The sequence below is a fragment of the Ornithorhynchus anatinus genome, chromosome 2, assembly GCF_004115215.2.
Source record: "Ornithorhynchus anatinus isolate Pmale09 chromosome 2, mOrnAna1.pri.v4, whole genome shotgun sequence".
Classification (NCBI taxonomy): domain Eukaryota; kingdom Metazoa; phylum Chordata; class Mammalia; order Monotremata; family Ornithorhynchidae; genus Ornithorhynchus; species Ornithorhynchus anatinus.
The window spans coordinates 113108328-113127485 of record NC_041729.1 but is presented as its reverse complement, the minus strand read 5'-3'; the positions used below and the strand labels follow the sequence as shown (position 1 = coordinate 113127485).

General features: G+C 51.6%; 1 protein-coding gene across 1 annotated transcript; it reads left to right on the top strand.

The window, feature by feature from the left end:
* The first annotated feature begins 761 nt into the window (after positions 1–761).
* On the top strand, positions 762–6284 carry PCDH8 (protocadherin 8). Its single transcript, XM_029058509.1, has 3 exons — positions 762–3738; positions 4153–4360; positions 5316–6284. Exons 1-3 carry the CDS (start codon positions 874–876, stop codon positions 5687–5689), a joined length of 3447 nt encoding a protein of 1148 aa, XP_028914342.1. The 5' UTR covers positions 762–873; the 3' UTR covers positions 5690–6284.
* Positions 6285–19158: the final 12874 nt, after the last annotated feature.

The following is a 19158-nucleotide window of genomic DNA, read 5'->3' as shown; positions in this document are numbered from 1 at the left end:
GTTGGTTTTTTTTTTCCTTCTTCTTCTTCTTCTTCTTCTTCTTCTCGCCCGCTAGCGCCCAAGGCTTAAGAAAGCCGCTTGGCCAGTGACATGCATACTAAAACATCCCAGAAATATTTCCTGAAAGGCAAATTACAGCCCAGATCACAGGGTTTCACGAGAGTAAAACACAGCGTGGTCCTCAAATAGGAATAAAATGCGTTTTCAGAAATCCTTCCGATTCCTTAAAGTACTTTCAAGATGATCCCGGGCATTCCCTCCCTCCCCCTCTGCTCCTCCAGACAGAAACCCAAAAAAAGCCTTCAGATGAAACAGAACATTGATGTTGCTATTTTTTATACGGGGAAAAAAGAAGCTGCCTCTCGGAGCTCCAGGCCAAGATTAGTTAGATGTGAAAGATGAGGTCAGAGTCTCCCGACACTGGCACTCGAAGCACCTGTTGGACAGCAGGGTGCTGTCGAGGTACAATTAACAAAACGCTCGGCACAGTTTTACTCCACGCTCCCTGGGCCAACTCATCTGCAGATCCCTCCTCCGGGGAAGAGAGAGGGTAAAAAGAAAAAAGAAAAAAAAAAATCCAACAAAGATTCGCTCATTTTCCTTTCTCCTTTCCCTTCCTAAGCCTGTCCACGGTCAAGGGATCCGGGGGCGGGGCCGAGGGGCGGCGTGGGAAAGGGAGGCCTGCCATTGGCTGGCGGGCTCCGATCATTTGCATCTCCCCATCTACTTAAGGGCCGGGCTTCGGCGGAGCGGCCGGAGAAGCGGCGGGGCCTGTCGCCTTCGCCGTCTCTCTGCAACCGGAGGCTCCTTAGCTGCCGTCCGGGGGGGGAGCAGAGCAATGAGCGAGCGAGGCCGCCCGCCCAGAGTCAGTTTATGAGCAGCGCCCAAGTCGCGCCGTTCCGACCCCCAGCCTCGTCGCCGCAAGAGGCGGTTGCGGCCGCACCTCCGAGAGACGCAACGGAGCCGGGGGGCATGCCTCTCTTCCGACGGGGGGGCCGAGGCTGCCCCGTCCCCCTGGAGGGGGTCTGCCTCTGCTGGCTCCTGTCGCTGGCCCTGGGCAAGACGGTGAAGTACAGCACCTACGAGGAGGCGCCCCCGGGCACGGTGATCGGCACCCTGGCCGAAGAGCTGCCGGCGGGCGCGGAGGGGGGGCCGAGCAGCTACCGCCCGGTGGAGCCGCAGCAGCTGCAGCCGCCGCGGGAGCGGGAGCGGGAGGCGGAGGAGGGGGAGCCGCGGGAGGCGGAGGAGGGGGAGCCGCAGGAGGGGGAGCCGGGGGCGGAGCGGCGCGGTGCGAACGGGTCCCTGGTGCGCGTGAGAGAGGAGGACGGGCAGCTGACGGTCGGGGAGGGCGGCATCGACCGGGAGCGCCTGTGCGGGCCGGCCCCGCGCTGCACCCTGGCCTTCGACGTGGTCCGGCTGGGCGGGGGCCCGGCGCGCCTGCTGCACGTGGAGCTGGAGGTGCGGGACATCAACGACCACCCGCCCCGCTTCCCGCGGGCGCCGCCGGCGGTGGAGGTGTCGGAGGGCGCGGCGGTGGGCACCCGCGTCCCGCTGGAGGCGCAGGCGGTGGACGAGGACGTGGGCGCCAACGGGCTGCAGGCCTTCCGCCTGGCGGAGCCCCGCGGGCCCTTCGCCGTGGAGCTGCAGACGCGGGCGGACGGCGCCAAGCGCGCCGACCTGGTGCTGCTGCGGGAGCTGGACCGGGAGCGCCAGGCCGCCTACAGCCTGCGGCTGGTGGCCCTGGACGGGGGCAGCCCCCCGCGCTCCGCCACGGCCGCGCTCAGCGTCCGCGTGCTGGACGCCAACGACCACAGCCCGGCCTTCGCGCGGGCCGCCGTCACGGTGGAGCTGGCGGAGGACGCGCCGGTCGGCTCCCTGCTGCTCGACCTGGACGCGGCCGACCCGGACGAGGGCCCCAACGGCGACGTGGAGTTCGGCTTCGGCGGCCGCACCCCGGCCGAGGCGCGGCGGCTCTTCCGCCTGGACCCGCGCTCCGGTCGCCTCACGCTGGCCGGGCCCGTCGACTACGAGCGCAGGGACACCTACGAGCTGGACGTGCGCGCGCAGGACCGCGGGCCCGCCCCGCGCGCCGCCACCTGCCGGGTGGTCGTGCGCGTGCGCGACGTCAACGACCACGCGCCCCGCATCGCCGTCACCCCGCTGGCCCGGGCCGCCGAGGGCGAGGAGGACGCCGACGGGGGCGAGGAGGACGCCGAGGAGGGCGGGGGCGAGGAGGACGCCGAGGAGGGCGGGGGCGAGGCGGACGCCGCCGAGGCCGCGCTGGTGCCCGAGGGCGCGGCGCGCGACCGCCTGGTGGCGCTGGTCAGCACCTCGGACGGGGACGCGGGCGCCAACGGCCAGGTGCGCTGCGCCCTCCAGGGCCGCGGGCACGAGCACTTCCGCCTGCAGCCCGCCCACGCCGGCGGCTACCTGCTCGTCACCGCCGCGCCGCTCGACCGCGAGCGCGTGGCCCGCTACCACCTGACGCTGGTGGCCGAGGACCGCGGCGCGCCCCCGCGGCGCACGCGGCGCCCCTACACGGTGCGCGTGGCCGACGAGAACGACAACGCGCCGCTCTTCGCCCGCCCCGTCTACGCCGTGGCCGTGCGCGAGAACAACGCGCCCGGCGCCCACCTGGCCACCGTGGCCGCCCGCGACCCCGACCTCGGCCGCAACGGCCGCGTCACCTACCGCCTGCTCGACGCCGACGGCGCCGCGGCCCCCTACGTCTCCGTCGACCCGGCCAGCGGGGCCCTGTACGCCCTGAGGAGCTTCGACTACGAGGCGCTGCGCCGCCTCGACCTGCGCGTCCAGGCCAGCGACGGCGGCAGCCCGAGCCTGTCCAGCAGCGCCCTGGTAAGGGTGCAGGTGCTCGACCAGAACGACCACGCGCCCGTCCTCGTGGCCCCGCCGCCGACGGACAACGGCTCCCTGGAGGTGGCGGTCCCCGCGCGCGCGCCCCGGGGCGCGGCGGTGGCGCGCCTGGAGGCCCGCGACGCGGACGAAGGCGCCAACGGCGAGCTGGCCTTCGCCCTGCTGCGGCAGGAGCCCCGGGAGGCCTTCGCCATCGACCGCCGCACGGGGCAGATCGCGCTGGCCGAGGACCTGTCGCGGGAGCCGCCGGGCCGCGTCTTCCGGGCGCTGCTGGCCGTGTCGGACGCCGGGCGCCCGCCGCTGTCCACCACGGCCGCCGTCCGCTTCGTGGTGACGGCGGAGGGCGGCGGCGAGGGCCTCGGCACGGTGCTCCCGGCCCCCGAGCGCCCGCCGCCCCGGGAGGGCGCGGCCGGGCCGGGGCCGCTGCAGTGGGACACGCCGCTCATCGTCATCGTCGTGCTGGCCGGCAGCTGCACGCTGCTCCTCGCCGCCATCGTCGCCATCGCCGCCACCTGCCACCGCCGCAAGAAGGAAGGGCGCAAAGGCGCTGGGGGCGGCGGCCCCCGCCCGGACGAGCGGCCCGGCGGACAAGGCGGCGGCGGCGGCGGCGGACAAGGCGGCGGCTCCCCCTCCTCGGCGGCCTCCACGCCCCCGGGCCGGCCGGGCGCCAGGCGGCCGGCCCCCGGGGCCTCCGGCTTCGACGTCCCGGGTTTCGCCGGCGGCCTCGCGACCGAGAGCGCCCCGCCCGCCCCGGCCGGGGGCCCCGCGTCCGAGGGCGGCGGCGGCGGCGGCGGCGACCACCGCCCCCGGCCTCCCGCTCTGCAGTCGGACGGGCCGAAGCGGCTCCGGGGAGCGCGCGCCGAGGTGAGGCCGCCCCGTCGAGGCCGCGCAGCGGGACATGCGCACTCACCGCCCTCCCCCTCTTCCCCCCCCCCCCGGGGCTCCGGGCGCCCCCTCGAGGCCGCGCAGCGGGGCATGCGCACTCACCGCCGAGGCCGGGGAGCGGGGCAAGCGCCCTCACCATCCGTCCGCGCCCCGCCCAGCTCCTCCCCAGCGGAGCCCCGGGCGCCCCCTCGAGGCCGGGGAGCGGGGCATGCGCACTCACTGACCGTCCCCCCCCCCCCCCCGGGCGCCCCCTCGAGGCCGGGAAGCGGAGCAGGAAGGGCGCGGGGCCTGCGCATTGACCGCCCTCTCTCCCCCGCCCTCTCTCCCCCGCCCTCTCTTCCCCCTTTCCCTTCTCTGTCTGTCTGTCCGCCCGCCCGCCCTTTCCACCTGCAGCCCTACGCTTCGGCCCCCGGGTTCGGGAAGGAGCCGGGACCCCCCGTGGCCATCTGGAAGGGTCACTCGTTCAACGCCATCTCGGGGCGGGAGGCGGACAAGTTCAGCGGCAAAGACAGTGGCAAGGGGGACAGCGATTTCAACGACAGCGACTCCGACATCAGCGGGGACGCCTTGAAAAAGGATCTCATCCATCACATGCAAAGTGGTAAGGACCCCGCCGCCTTTTCACCCCGTTCGGGCCCCCCGCCGCCCCTCTCCTCCTCCGAAGCCCGGCCTCCGTTTTCACTCGCAACCCAGCCGCACTCCTTCTATACTTGGCACTCTCATCAGGCCTGGGGAGGCTCCAGGTCGACACAGAAAACTAAGGCGTAGTTTGGTGCATCTGAAGGGAACCGTACCGTATTGTAGGGGAACCGTGATTGGTGCCTTGGACGCCCTAAATCTCTGTGGCCTCCCCCCAGGCTGGACCTCAGGAGTGAGGGGTCCAACCCCACGTCACACACTTCCCGCCGACCCCTGTCGGCTTCTAGGATTCGGCCCCCAAGGGGTCCTTCACACCCACCCCGTGAAGCCTACGTTTGCCAGGGGCCGCAGTTCCCTCGGGCATTCGGCGACCGGGAATCAGGGAAGCGTGGGTCACCTCGGCCTGAGGCATCCCTCCTTTCTGTAGCCAGTCAAAGCCAGGGGCGGGGTTCAGCAGGATGCTGCAAACACACCTGTGCAGCCCCGCCTCCGCCGACACCCCCGGCTCGTCCCCCCCGTCCCCAATTTCACAGAGACACGCTCAGCCAATCTCCCCCCAGCTGGAGCAGAGCACAGCCACCACCTCCCCTGGGTTCGGCCTTCTCTGCTCTGATGAACTCCAGAGTGGCGGCCGAGCCCAGCGGGGACAGGCCTCTGCTCTGACCCGCTCCTACCCTGCTCTCCCTTCTGTAGGCAATAACAATTTAGCAGCAGTAGTGCACCTCTGCTCCTGGTGCACCCCCACCTGACTCGATACCGTCTTTATTAGTACGGTACCACGACCCACGACCGGGGCCAGAAACCTTCCCCTTAGTCTTTGAGGTGCTCCCTCATTTCCATCGAGATGACAGAAAAGCCGTGGGGACTTGGACCGGATTGTACAACTGAAATGGTAACCTCCTTTTTGCACCTTTTAGGATTATGGGCCTGTACGGCCGAGTGTAGGATCCTGGGCCATTCCGACCGCTGTTGGAGCCCCTCCTGTGGCCGAACCAACCCTCACCCTCCTCCCCACCCTTCAGCTCAGTTGTCCACCTTCTGTAAGAGCACCTCCTTGCCCCGCGATCCCCTTCGCCGGGACAACTTCTACCAAGCTCAACTGCCCAAGACGGTCGGGCTGCAGAGCGTCTACGAGAAAGTGTTGCACAGAGATTACGACAGGACAATCACACTGCTCTCCCCTCCTCGGGCCGGCCGGCTCCCAGATCTGCAGGAGATTGGGGTGCCCGTCTACCAACCTCCTCCAGTTAGGTATCTGTCCCCTCAGACTGGGTCCAACGGAAACATGTAACCCCCCCTCCGTTACCACCCCCTGCATGCACACATACCCATCCAGGGCCTCTCCAAGAGCCCATAAGTTATTGACCAGTTTCAGTGTTGTATAATTAAATATGCAAGATGTGCCTTAAAATGAAGTTGTTGGAAAGTATTTCCAATCACAGTACTGTTTGGTATTTGCAAACAAAAATGTTTGTAGTAAATGTAATTTTTATGAAATGTGCAGTATTTATTTTCTTTTTAAAACCAGGCTGTTGATTTGAGTTCACCTGCGGCTTGCCATTTTCTTAGTGTTTTTAACCTGTACATGTGTAATTAAATGTTTGTATATATTAAATTTTGTTATATTTTTATATAATAAAGCGAAAAGCTAAAGTTCATGCCAAAGGAACGTCGGTAAGACCCAAAACCTGACTACATTAAAATCACTTAAAGGAAATGAATTCTTCACCGTGAACAACCTAGTATGAGAACTTTGCCTTGCCAAGTGTGATTTGTACCAAGTCTGTGATAGATTTCAATTTAAATGTTATTTAATTATATCTAGTTTTCTGTAGACCGTGTCACTTATGAATTCACTAATAAAGAAACTGTGTTGTGTTCAAGGACTCTATTAAATGATTTCATGCTACAGAAATTGTATTTATTCCACCCGAAATCTGGGGTGCACAGATAATAGAGGGATCAGAATTGTGCCTTCCTGGAGGTTTGATTCTGTAGAAATACAAAATACCCCACCTCCTCTCAGAATATTTCCTTGCTTTAATGAATATCAGAATATTTCATGCCTCCAAGCAAAGTCTCACTTACACTGAGCAAGCACTTTGCAAATTCGTGGCTCCAAGGAAGTCCCTACTAAATAGATTTGCTCACAGAAGAGAAGGTGGTTTTGAGGGATGGGAAGGAAAAGGAACGAAAAGATGTGGTGCCCATACCCATTTGTTTTTTTTACCAAAAAATCCCAGTATCCCTTTGGCCGAAAATGGGGTATTGGAACAAGCTTAACCCATGCCTTAGGTGTACATGTCCTATAAAAACTCCAGTCATCTTGATTGCAAAGGGATAAAGTAGAACTGGACATAAAAATGAAACACTCGAGAGAAAAGTCTCATTAAACTTGAAACACACAAACACAAAATATGAATCTGCTTCGAGGAAAACTCCTGGTGTGCTACATTTACTGGATGCTAATCACTTAGCACTTTATATCTGCAGAGTGCTCTAAATTCATTTATTACTGATTATAACTAGTACCAGTCACGATAATGAGAAGAGACCAGCTCTTGACTGCCAGTTGAAGTCTTAATTGAAATCAGTAGTGGCTCCTGAGCCGAGCAGCGGGATAGATATACATGGCCACTTAGTCACCCACTGTGTTTGCAAAATGCAGCTGTTCCTCCCTGCAGCTGAACTGCACATGTGCTGGGTTTGTGTTCAGCTTAATATCCAGTCACTAATCAACTACTTGGCCCCTACATCTAGGCCCAAATTGACTGTTCATCCTTCTGTTATGCTAATTCAGTTGTAATGGTCTCTCCCAAGTGCTTAGCACAGTGCTCTGCACATAGTAAGTGCTCAATAAATACCATTGAATGATTGATTGTTGTGCAGAAGGAACTGGGGCTTCACATTCCAGCGTCCACAGGGATTAAAATGTTTAAATTAACCTCTCTATACTTGTCCCATTCAGTAACCTATCCTAAATATCTATGAACAGCATTCTCCTTTAAGTTGGATTGGAACCCAGGTCCTCTGGATCTCAGGCCCTGGCTCTTTCCCCAGGCTACTCTGCTTCTCAGTATCTGCTGAGCACTTTAATCATCCTAGCCTCAGCCCCACAGCACTTCGGTACATACTTGTAAATTATTTATATTGCTGTAGGTCTCCCCCTCTAGATTTTCGGCTCCTTGTGGGTACGGAAAGTGTCTATCAATTCTTTCATACTGTACTCTCTCAAGTGCTTAGTACAGTGCTCTGCACACAGTAAAGCACTCAAAAAAAACCCACTGAATGATTGATAGATATTAAAATTCCACCCACTCCAAAACAGGAGGAAGAAGAGAAAGACTTTAGCTGACAGGAATGTGCTTGGCTGCACTCCTACATAAAAGACACAATTCCCTGCTTCTGCACTGCCCCTTACTTAGCCCAGAAAAACAACTGCAGTGTCTGGAGAGGGGAAGCTATTGATGGGAATGGTGACTTGTGATCCTCCCACATCTTAGTCACAACCACAACTCTTAGCCATGCAGCAGTGATGGAAGTGTTATTGATGAGTCGCTGCTGGCTGGAGTGAAGTCCCGCCACCCTGTTACTGAATGTCCATCCTCAGATGTGCATGCCCCCTCCTTACCAGAATCAATCAATTATTGCTATTTATTGAGCATTAACTTTGGGCAGAGCCCTACACTAAGTATTTGGGAGAATACAATAGAGTAAGTAGGTCCAATCCCTGCCCTAGAAAGGAGCATCAGCCTGTCGCTACCAGCCTCAGCTGATAGAAGTCTAAAATGACTGTCCAATCAACAACTGTGCTCTTCACCCGCTCCAAGGAGAGATTTTGCTTCTTGCACTGTATCTTGCAAGAGGTTAGCCCATTCTTGAAGAAAATTAAAACTTGAAATCTTTCACAATTATCCATCCATCTAAGGCACTAACTTTTGCAGAGCATTGCATTAAGCACTTGGGGGAATACAATACAGTAGAGTAGGTAGGCGCAACCCCTGCTCAGAAGGAGATTACAGACTAGAGTGGGAGTCAGACATTAAAATAAATTGCCGTTGGATATACACCTAAGTACTGTGGAGATGGAGTGAAAAGCAAAGTGCCAAAGGGTTACAGGCCCAAGTGCATAAGTGGCACAGAAGGGTGGAGGGTAAATGGGGAAAGTGAGGGCTTAGTCAAGGAAGGTCTCTTGGAGAAGAAATGACTTTAATAAGACTTTGAAGATGGGGAGAGTGGTTGCCTGTTGGATATGAAGGGGGAGGGAGACCCAGGCCAGAAAGAGGATGTGGACAAGGAGTCCCTAGAGAGAAAGATGTAATCAAGAAACAGAAAGTAGGTTGGTGTTAGAGGAGCACAGTGTGACAGCTGGGTTGTAATAGGAAATCAGTGAGGTTAGGTCAGAAGGGGAGAGCTGATTAAAGCCAGTGGAAAGGCATTTCTGTTTGATGAGGAAATGGATGGGCAACTACTAGGGTTTTTGAGGAGTGGGGAATACCTGGACTGACCGATTTTTTTTTTTTTATCTAGGCAGCAGAGTAAAGTAGGGACTGGAGTTGGGAGAGACAGGAAGCAAGGAGGTCAGCAAGGAGCCTGATGCAATAGTCAAGGTGAGAAATGATGAGTGCTTGGATCAGTGTAATAGCAGTTTAGATGGAGAGGAATGGGTGAATTCCAGAGATGCTGAGAAAGTAGAATTGATAGGATGTGGTGACAGACTGAATATGCAGTTTGAATGACAGAAATGAGTTGAGGATGATGCCAATATTGTGGACTTGTGAGACAGAGAAGATAGTAGTGTGGTCTACAGTTAGGGGAAATATTGGGGAGAAGAGGATTTAGTTCTGTTTGGGGCATGATAAATTTGAGGGGTTAGCAGGACATTCAAGAAGAGATGTCTTGAAGGCAGGAGAAAATGTGAGACTGTGGAGAAGGAGAGCGTCAGGGCCTGGAGATGTAGATTTGGGAATCGTCCAAGTAGACAGATAATAATAATAATGGCATTTGTTAAGTGCTTACTATTTGCAAAGCACTGTTCTAAGCGCTGGGGGGATACAAGCTGATCAGTTTGTCCCACGTGGTGCTCACAGTGTTCATCCCCATTTTACAGAGGAGGAAACTGAGGTCCAGAGAAGTTAAGTGACCTGCCCAAGGTTACACAGCTGACAAGTGGTGGAGCCGGGATTAGAACCCATGACCTCTGACTCCCAAGCCCGTGCTCTTTTCACTGAGCCACAGTTGAAGCCATGTAAATGAATGAGTTCTCCAAGGGAGTGGTTGTAGAAGGAAAATAAAGAGAGACCCAGAATTGATCCTCAAGGAACTTCCAATGTTAGGGGGTGAGGGGCAGAGGAGGAGCTGGGGAAGGTGACTGAGATTTAGGAGGGGAATGGCCAGAGATAGGAGGAGAATCAAGCGAGGACAGTGTCAGATAAGTCAAGGTTAGATAATGTTTCCAGGAGAAGGGGCTAGTCCACATTAACAAAGGCAGCTGAAGTATCTTGTCTATGGACAGCATTATAAAAAGTCAAGGCATTTTGTTTTCATTGGGGAGTTTTCCAAGATTATGTCAACATTATTGGCTTGTAGTTGAAAATGAAGTCTACCTTCCAGAGACTGCCAGCAAGAATCCAGGACAACAAAAAATTTGACTAAGAGGTTAAAAGGAGGCAACATGGGAAACCCACCCCAAGTTGGAATTACGTGGTGGCTGCCATAAGGCCAACTTTTCATTTTGCATGTTGTGGTAAAAAAAGGGGGGTGGTAGTGAAATAAGCAGGATGGAGCTTGGCAGAGGTTGGAAGAAGTCAAATAATGAATAGATCAGAAAGACCCCATTTAGGGGTTTGGGGCCCTGTTCAAACTTTAGGATTTTGCTTAGAAACTCTCAAGTGTTGTCCTGGATCCTCTAGTTGAACTTGAAGCCCAACCCAAAAGACTTGGGGTAAAAGTAAAGTGAAAATGTATATGATAGTGATGTCTCTCTCCCCATCTTCTGAGTAGCTTGAAACAGTCATTTAGGGAAAGTACCTGTGTCCTTGAGGCACTTCTCACAGATGAATATACCTCACTACAATTTAAGGCTAGGATTTCTTGTGCTTTTTCTAATAAAATAACCATTCAGGAAACTATTTAAGAAAATTAAGTATGTAAGTGACTTCAACGGATATTGGAAAATGCTCTCAGAAATATAACAAAAACAGGATGTGAGGCTCCAGAAAACAACTATACCCAGGAAGAACTTCTTGACATAATTTTTCAGTTATATTTAGCTTAGCAGGCTACTATAAAATTTTGATTGTTTTAAAAATCCATTTAGCAGAACCGACTCACCCTATGACATGAATATCGAATTCATAAATACAGGTGCTAAAGTTAAAAAGTTTGAAAGCAAACACGATTGAAATAATGCAGTGCTTTTCATCCAAGAACCACAACTTTCTTTAAACATCTTAGTTTTTAACACCTTTTTTTTATGAACTAGCTGGTCTGTTCCTCTTCCAGAGCTAAAACCATGCCACATGATTAAATAACTGACCCAATATCCCATCAGTAAGGAAAGGATGAGAGGGAAATGGACACCCAGCTCTAAATTCCAACTACGTAGCCATCACATCAAACCTTCCTGTATATAAAATACATCAGATTCAAGGTGGGATGGGGCTACAGATAAAAAGTACCAAATATTTGGGGAGGAAGAAGGAAAATGGACTCAAATTCCCAAAGAAAAGAGAACAAAAATCTGTCACTATGCACCTCCTAGAGACTAAACTGAGCTACAAGGGGCATTTTTGCTGCCACAAAATGGAGTCCCCAGTTAAATGGAGTCCCCAGTGAGGGTACACCACAGGGTTGCAGACTGCCTAAGCTATGTCTGATTGGTTTATGGTCATCCTGGGTGCCCCTAGCTGATCTCTTTTCCTTCAGTTGAAGGGATTAATTTACTGCTCCATTATGACCTGACTCGTTTGCTTGATTATTGCCAACATGATCCGTGTTTTTAATTGGCTCTCTAGTTCCATCATTCCTGCTATGGGAGGGTTTGGAACCAGGGCTGCTGCTTCTCCATGCCTACAGACTCCATGGCTCCTTGGGAACAAAGAGAAGGCAGAAGTGGGGTGTGGGGGGAGCAGGAAGGGGTGTAGCTGCGATCACCAACTGTCTCACTGGAGCTGGGGTCATCTGCAGCCGCACCAATTCCTCAGGGTGCAGATCCTCAGAAGGGGACAGAGAAGAGTCCAGTAGGGAGGGGTAACCAGGAGGGGTAGAACCTGGCTAACCAGCACCAGGGGATTTTTTAATTCAAAAAATTTTTTAAAATTTTAAAAATTTAAATTTAAAATTTAAATTGAAAAAATTAAAAAAATTCCCCCTGCCACTGCCTCCCCCTAACCAATCATATTCACAGATGGGGGAGTTGCAGAGCAAAGGGATTTTTTTTTTTAATTTAAGGCAGCAATAACAGCAGCTCCTTCATTCATTCATTCATTCATATTTATTAAGGGCTAACTTTATGCAAAGCACTGTACTAAAGTGCTTGGGAGAGTATACCCATCGCCCACCCTACTGCAACCCCAAGAGCAGCAGTGGCAAGAGCAGAAGCACCAGCCCTCTACAATCTGCTGGGAGAGCCCCCACTGTGGCAGCCCAGACTTGGGGACCCCTCTTATGTAGGGATCAGCTCCAGGTTCACACTCCCACACCTTGGTTTCAGAGAAAATCCTGCAATCATTCTAGGTTCCTGCCTCCAAAGCTTCATGGAAAGCGTGGCCTCCCTCTTCGCCAGCTTCTCCTCCTGCTTGCCCGATCAGGAGAATCAGTAATTCAGATTGAGGGATATATCACCTCAAAGACATTTTAAAATGCAACCTGATGCATCATCCTGAAAGATTCACCTGAATAATGAACCATAGTGAAAAATGCACTCCCTTGTCACACAACCCCAATTAGAACTGCACTGTGAACTTGGCTCTTGAATGGTCAACCCACAGATCTGCACAATAACCTACAGGTCATAACTGGGGTTGGGTGGGAAGGGAACTGGTCTCCCAGTTTTGTTTTTTGGTTTTGTTTTGTTTTTTGTTTTTTTACCAGTTTCAACTGGTTTGTCCCCTGCCCAAAGTCCCAATATGTTATAGGATGTGTTCATTCCCTTTTCAATTTTCAGCACAATGGATCCTGCTCTGGGGTAGGAAGGTTCACAACTCCCTCTGAAAAAATGATCTCTATCCTCTAAATGGCATTCAGCAAAGAACCCATCATGTAAAGTATGACTGTTGCTTCTCGGTAGGCAAAGAGGTGGCCAGTTTTGCAAACTGTTGTTAATGACCATCCTATCCTAGGATCAATCAATCAACCAATGGCATTTATTGAGCATTTATTATGTGCAAAGCACTGTACTAAGCACTTGGGAAAGTACAATAGAGCAGAAATAGCAGATCCGTTCCCTGCCCATAACAAGCTCGTAGTCTTGAGGGTACCAACTGCAGTGGCGAGTGAGGTTCATGATATTCATATTCAGACACAAACTTCCCATATTTCAAGTTTGCAATAAGGTGAGATCCTCTTAGTGTAGCAGACCTGGTTCTTCCTGCTAGTGAGAGTGACATCACAAGGATTTCAAAATAAACCCTATCCCAGAGAATCATATAGCTAGCATTTTGTGCTTGTCAGCTCATTTGGGATTTTCTACCCATTCCCCCTCATGTCAAGTTTATGAACCCCATTTTTCAGAAAATGGATAAATGATTGTCTTGAGCCTCACAGTTTGGTAGCAGGGATGTGGGACCTTAGCCAAGTCAGCGTCCCTCGAGCGTTTCATTTTCAAATCTAGCCAGAACCATTGGCTTTAAAGCACTCAATCACCTTACCCCTCCCACCTTACCTTGCTGCTCTCCTACTACAACCCAGCCTACACACTTCAACTCTTCTAAAGCCTTCCTACTCACTGTACCTCGATCTCATCGATCTTGCCACCACTTCTTGCCCACATCCCGCCTCTAGCCTGGAATGTCCTCTCTTCATATCCAGCAGATGATCACTCTACCCATCTTCAAAGTCTTACTGAATGCACATCTCCTCCAGAAGGCCTTTTCTGACTAAGCTCTCATTTCCTCTCCTCCTACTCCTATCTGCATCATCCTTGCACTTGGATTTGCTCTCTTTATTCACCCCTTCTTCAGCCCCACTACACTTATATATATATATATCCGTAATTTATTTATATTAATGATTGTCTCCCCCAACTAGAATATAAGCTCTTTGCGAGCAGGCAACATGTCTACCAACTCCGTTATATTGTACTCTGCCAAGTGCTTAGTACAGGTCTCTGCACTCAGTAAGTGCTTAATAAATATGATTGACAATAACTTAGCCTGGTGTGATTTGAAATCCTGCTTCAAATGAGTTGCTTTAGCAGTGTTCAGGCTGACCTTCCTTATCCACTTTCCCGCTCCACTCCCTACCCCAAGCCTTGAATCTAAATGCTCGTTTGGATGCCATTTCATTTTACTTAATATATTCAACTTGATTATTCAGTTTCCCATTAGCTCCTGTGCATTGGATGAAACTTCCACCGTCTTCCCCAGTCCAATGTTATGTGTAGTCTATTGCTGGAATTGAGTCTATGTTCAATTATAATGATTGTCTTAAAACTTCACATCAGTCCCTTTATTCTTGCCAGCTAGGCTCTACTGAAGTTTCAATCCAGATTGTTCCCTGCATGCTACATCTGTTTACCAGAGAAGAGGCCAGCTGTGCCTCCTCAATGCAGAGCAGATGCATATCTGGTAGCCGGTGAGTCCAATGCTCCCTATTGTGAAACTTGCCCAAGAATGATATTTCCCAGGGTCACTCTCTCTGTGTCCACATATCTCCTTTCATATAATCAGTCAATCAATGGTATTTATTGAGTCCTTCATCGTTACAGAGCACTGTATTGAGTACTTGAGAAAGTACAATATAACAGAGCTGGCAGGCATGTTCCCGGCCCACAATGAACTTATGGTCTAGAGGGGAGACAGGTATTCATATAAATGAATGATTTATACTATATAATTTAAAAGACATATACATAAGTGCTGTGGGGTGGAGGGTGGGGCAAATATTAAATGTCCAAAGGTCACAGATCCAAGTGTATAGACAACATAGATATGAATATAGCGTGGCTCAGTGGAAAGAGCACGGGCTTGGGAGTCAAAGGTCATGGGTTCGAATCCCGGCTCTGCCCGTTGGCAGCTGTGTGACTTTGGGCAAGTCACTTAACTTCTCTGTGCCTCAGTTACCTCATCTGTAAAATGGGGATTAAGACTGTGAGCCTCATGTGGGACAACCTCATGTGGGACAACCTGATTACCCTGTATCTACTCCAGCGCTTAGAACAGTGCTCTGCACATAAGAAGCGCTTAACAAATACCAACATTATTAATATATCCATAATTCTATTTATTTATATTATTTATATTGTCTGTCTCCTCCCTTCTAGACTTTGAGCCCAATGTGGGCAGGGATAGTCTCTCTTTATTGCTGAATTGTACTTTCCAAGCACTTAGTACAGTGCTCTGCACACAGTAAGTGCTCAATAAATATGATTAAATGAATGAATGAATGAATGAATGAATGAATGAATGAATGAGAGGGAGCCAGGGAAAAGACAGCTTAAATCGAGGAAGGCTTCTTGGAGGAGACGAGAACTTAACGATGTTTTGAAGATGGGGAGAGTGGTGGTCTAGAGAATATGGAGTGAGAGGGAGTTTCAGGCCAGAAGACAGACAAGGGAAAGGGTTCAGTGACGAGGTAAAGCGAGATGAGGCACAGTAAATAAGCTGGTTCTAATAATAATGTTGGCATTTGTTAAGCACTATGTGCCGAGCACTGTTCTAAGCGATGGGGTAGACATAGGGGAATCAGGTTGTCCCACATGAGGCTCAAAGTCTTCATCCCCATTTTACAGATGAGGTAACTGAGGCCCAGAGAAGTTAAGTGACTTGCCCACAGTCACACAGCTGACAAGTGGCAGAGCTGGGATTCGAACTCATAACCTCTGACTCCAAAGCCCGTGTTCTTTCCACTGAGCCACGCTGCTTCTTGAGAATTCTAGAGAATTGAAGTGTGTGGGTTGGGCTATATTAAGAGATCAGTGAGATGACGTAGGATGGGATGAGGTGACAGTGTTTTCACGCTACTGGTAAGGAGCTTCTCACCTCTCAGGGACATACCTGGAGCGTTTCCAGTACTCTAGCAGCCTCAACTGTGGGAGGGAGAGTCAAGCAGAGGCATATCCATTCCATTCTTAGCTTGGGCAGTGGCTAGGGAGAGGAAGCCAATCTGCTACAAGTCAAAACTTAACTGTGCTGGGCAGCAGTGGCATGGGAGAGAGGCAAGGTTCATTCATTCATTCAATAGTATTTATTGAACGCTTACTATGTGCAGAGCACTGTACTAAGCGCTTGGAATGAACAAGTCGGCAACAGATAGAGACAGTCCCTGCCGTTTGACGGGCTTACAGTCTAATCGGGGGAGACAGACAGACGAGAACAATGGCAATAAATACAGTCAAGGGGAAGAACATCTCATAAAAACAATGGCAACTAAATAGAATCAAGGCGATGTACATTTCATTAACAAAATAAATAGGGTTATAAATATATACAGTTGAGCAGACGAGTACAGTGCTGAGGGGATGGGAAGGGAGAGGAGGAGGAGCAGAGGGAAATGGGGGGAAAAGAGGGTTAAGCTGCGGAGAGGTGAAGGGGGGTGGTAGAGGGAGTAGAGGGAGAAGAGGAGCTCAGTCTGGGAAGGCCTCTTGGAGGAGGTGAGTTTTAAGTAGGGTTTTGAAGAGGGGAAGAGAATCAGTTTGGTGGAGGTGAGGAAGGAGGGCGTGGCCCGGGGGTCGACGGCGGGATAGGTGAGACCGAGGGACGGTGAGGAGGTGGGCCGCAGAGGAGCGGAGCGTGCGGGGTGGGCGGTAGAAAGAGAGAAGGGAGGAGAGGTAGGAAGGGGCAAGGTGATGGAGAGCCTTGAAGCCTAGAGTGAGGAGTTTTTGTTTGGAGCGGAGGTTGATAGGCAACCACTGGAGTTGTTTAAGAAGGGGAGTGACATGCCCAGATCGTTTCTGCAGGAAGATGAGCTGGGCAGCGGAGTGAAGAATAGACTGGAGCGGGGCGAGAGAGGAGGAAGGGAGATCAGAGAGAAGGCTGACACAGTAGTCTAGCCGGGATATAACGAGAGCCCGTAGCAGTAAGGTAGCTGTTTGGGTGGAGAGGAAAGGGCGGATCTTGGCGATATTGTAAGGTGGAGACTCAGGTTTACTGCACAGAAGGAGGCAATGGTAAACCACTTCCATATTTTTACCAAGAAAACTCGATGAATACACTACAAGAGTGATTGCAGATGGAGGTAGGGTGTGTCTATGGTGTTGTTATGGGTCGGACAAGACTCAACGTAAGACAACAACAAGGAGTTTCTGCTTGATTCATAAGTAGATGAGCAGCCATAACTTCTGCAACTGTTGCTGAACATTCACAGACACAGATCTGCAATAGCACCTTGATAGATGAGAATGGAATTTTATTTTTACATACCAATCTGTCTTATACTCTTATATAAGCTTAAATTGTAGAAATAATGATCCTAGCTAAAATAATCTAATTAGCCTCATATAAGGGACACAGTGATTATTTTTCAATTTTCCTATTTTTGATCTTCTTTCTGCATCTCATTAAAATCAAAATTCAAAGTGAAACTCAAGCACAGGACAGATGTGTGTGATCGTTCTGCTCCTGTTTAGGATAATGGGTTCATTTTCTCTTTGCCAGCCATCTGCCCAGAGGCACAAACAATCGACTGAAAACTCTTTGCTGGCCTCTAAAGCAAAAGCCTCTCACTACCATTCTCAGGACAAGTGTCCCTACAGTGACAAACAGTACCAGAAAGGAAGAAAAATTATTTAGGGATCTGAATTAATGCATTATGGCACTACCAATTCTCACAACATACTATTATAGGAAAACTCATTGTTCAGGTGGGTTGGGATACAAAATGTGGAAAATGAATATCAGACCTCAGTGGTCCAATTGGAAAGCTAAATAGGAGTGGTCTACTTCCCAGCATAAGGGCTAAACATCGGTTCCTAATCACCAACACTATCTTCCAGCCCCCACCCTAAGAAGCGTCATGGATGTTGTTTCTTTTCATCTACCTAATACTGACTTTTCATCTGGTATCAACTATCTTGCCCACAGCCTCTATTTCTGCCTTCAGTCCCATAGCTTGCTGTTTTAGCAGTTAGATGGAGGCCAGTCACAAACTTCCCCAAATGCCTCCCTTACTATAAATGACAACAACAACAACAATAATAAATACAGTGATATTTGTTAAGTGGTTATTGTGTGCCATGAACAGTACTTGATGCTGGGGTAGAAGCAAGATCATCTGGTAGGAAAGAGTCCCGATCTCACATGGGGCCCACAGGCTAAGTAGGAGAGAGAACAGATATTGAACCCCCATGGTAGAAGGTGAAGAATCTGAGTCACAGATTTAAATTAAGTGACTTGCCAAGATCACACAGAAGGCAAATGGTGGGATGGGGATTAGAACCCAGGTCCTCTGACTCTCAAACCTGAGCTCTTTCTACTAGTCCACCCAACCTCTCCACATTGCTCCCTATGCCTCCCCCATGCTCACCTACTCCCATGGCTACATTTCTTCTTCCTAGCTGTATCCTAGGAAATCTCCCATCTATGGTTTCTTAATTTAATCTAACCCCTACTTAGTCCTTAAACCCCACCCCACCTATCCCCATGTCTTACTGCTACCTTCGGTGGTTCCAAAACAGCATGACAAACTGGAAATGGAGTCCCAGACTGTGGTTCAAGTTCCTCCTTCTACCCATTTCCACCCTCAACCACACCACACCCTCCCCACAACTCTCCAAAACTTCCATTTCTTGCAGTTTGTCTGCCACCCACGCCTGCTGTCCCAAACTCACCCCTCGCCGCTGACTGACCTTACGCCCAGAAGTGGACCTGCCTCTTGTGGCTTTATTAATTTGCTATTACTGCCATCTGCACTTTCCCAACATCAGCCCATCATGTTGTAGCCCACATGAGCCAGGATCTCCAGAGTGCTGTGGACAGGGGACAAGGCACTGGGGATGGGCACTATTGCTGACCCAGACCATCCTGCCTAGCCCTGGCCTACCCAACCCCATCCCATCGCCATGGCAGGAGGTCCCAGGTGACAAGTGTTGTAAGGAAGGGAAGCAGCAGGAGACCATTGGGAGGAGGTTGGGGTTTAAGATTTCACAGGTGGCCAGGGAAGAGGGTTGTGTGTATAACACAGAATGACACAACCAACTTGTTCATCTGAAAGGGAAATTCGCCACACTACAATGGACCACATTCAACCTCTCACCCTTCTCTGGTTTGTTTTTTTTCCTAGAAGCATAGTCTAGGGGCTAGAGGACAGGCCTGAGAGTCAGGAGGTCATGGGTCTTAATCCCAGCGTGGCTCAGTGGAAAGAGCATGGGCTTTGGAGTCAGGGCTCATGAGTTCGAATACCAGCTCTGCCACTTGTCGGCTGTGTGACTGTGGGCAAGTCACTTAACTTCTCCGTGCCTCAGTTCCCTCATCTGTAAAATGGGGATTAAGACTGTGAGCCCCACGTGGGACAACCTGATTCCCCTATGTCTACCCCAGTGCTTAGAACAGTGCTCGGCACATAGTAAGCGCTTAACAAATACCAACATTATTATTATTATTA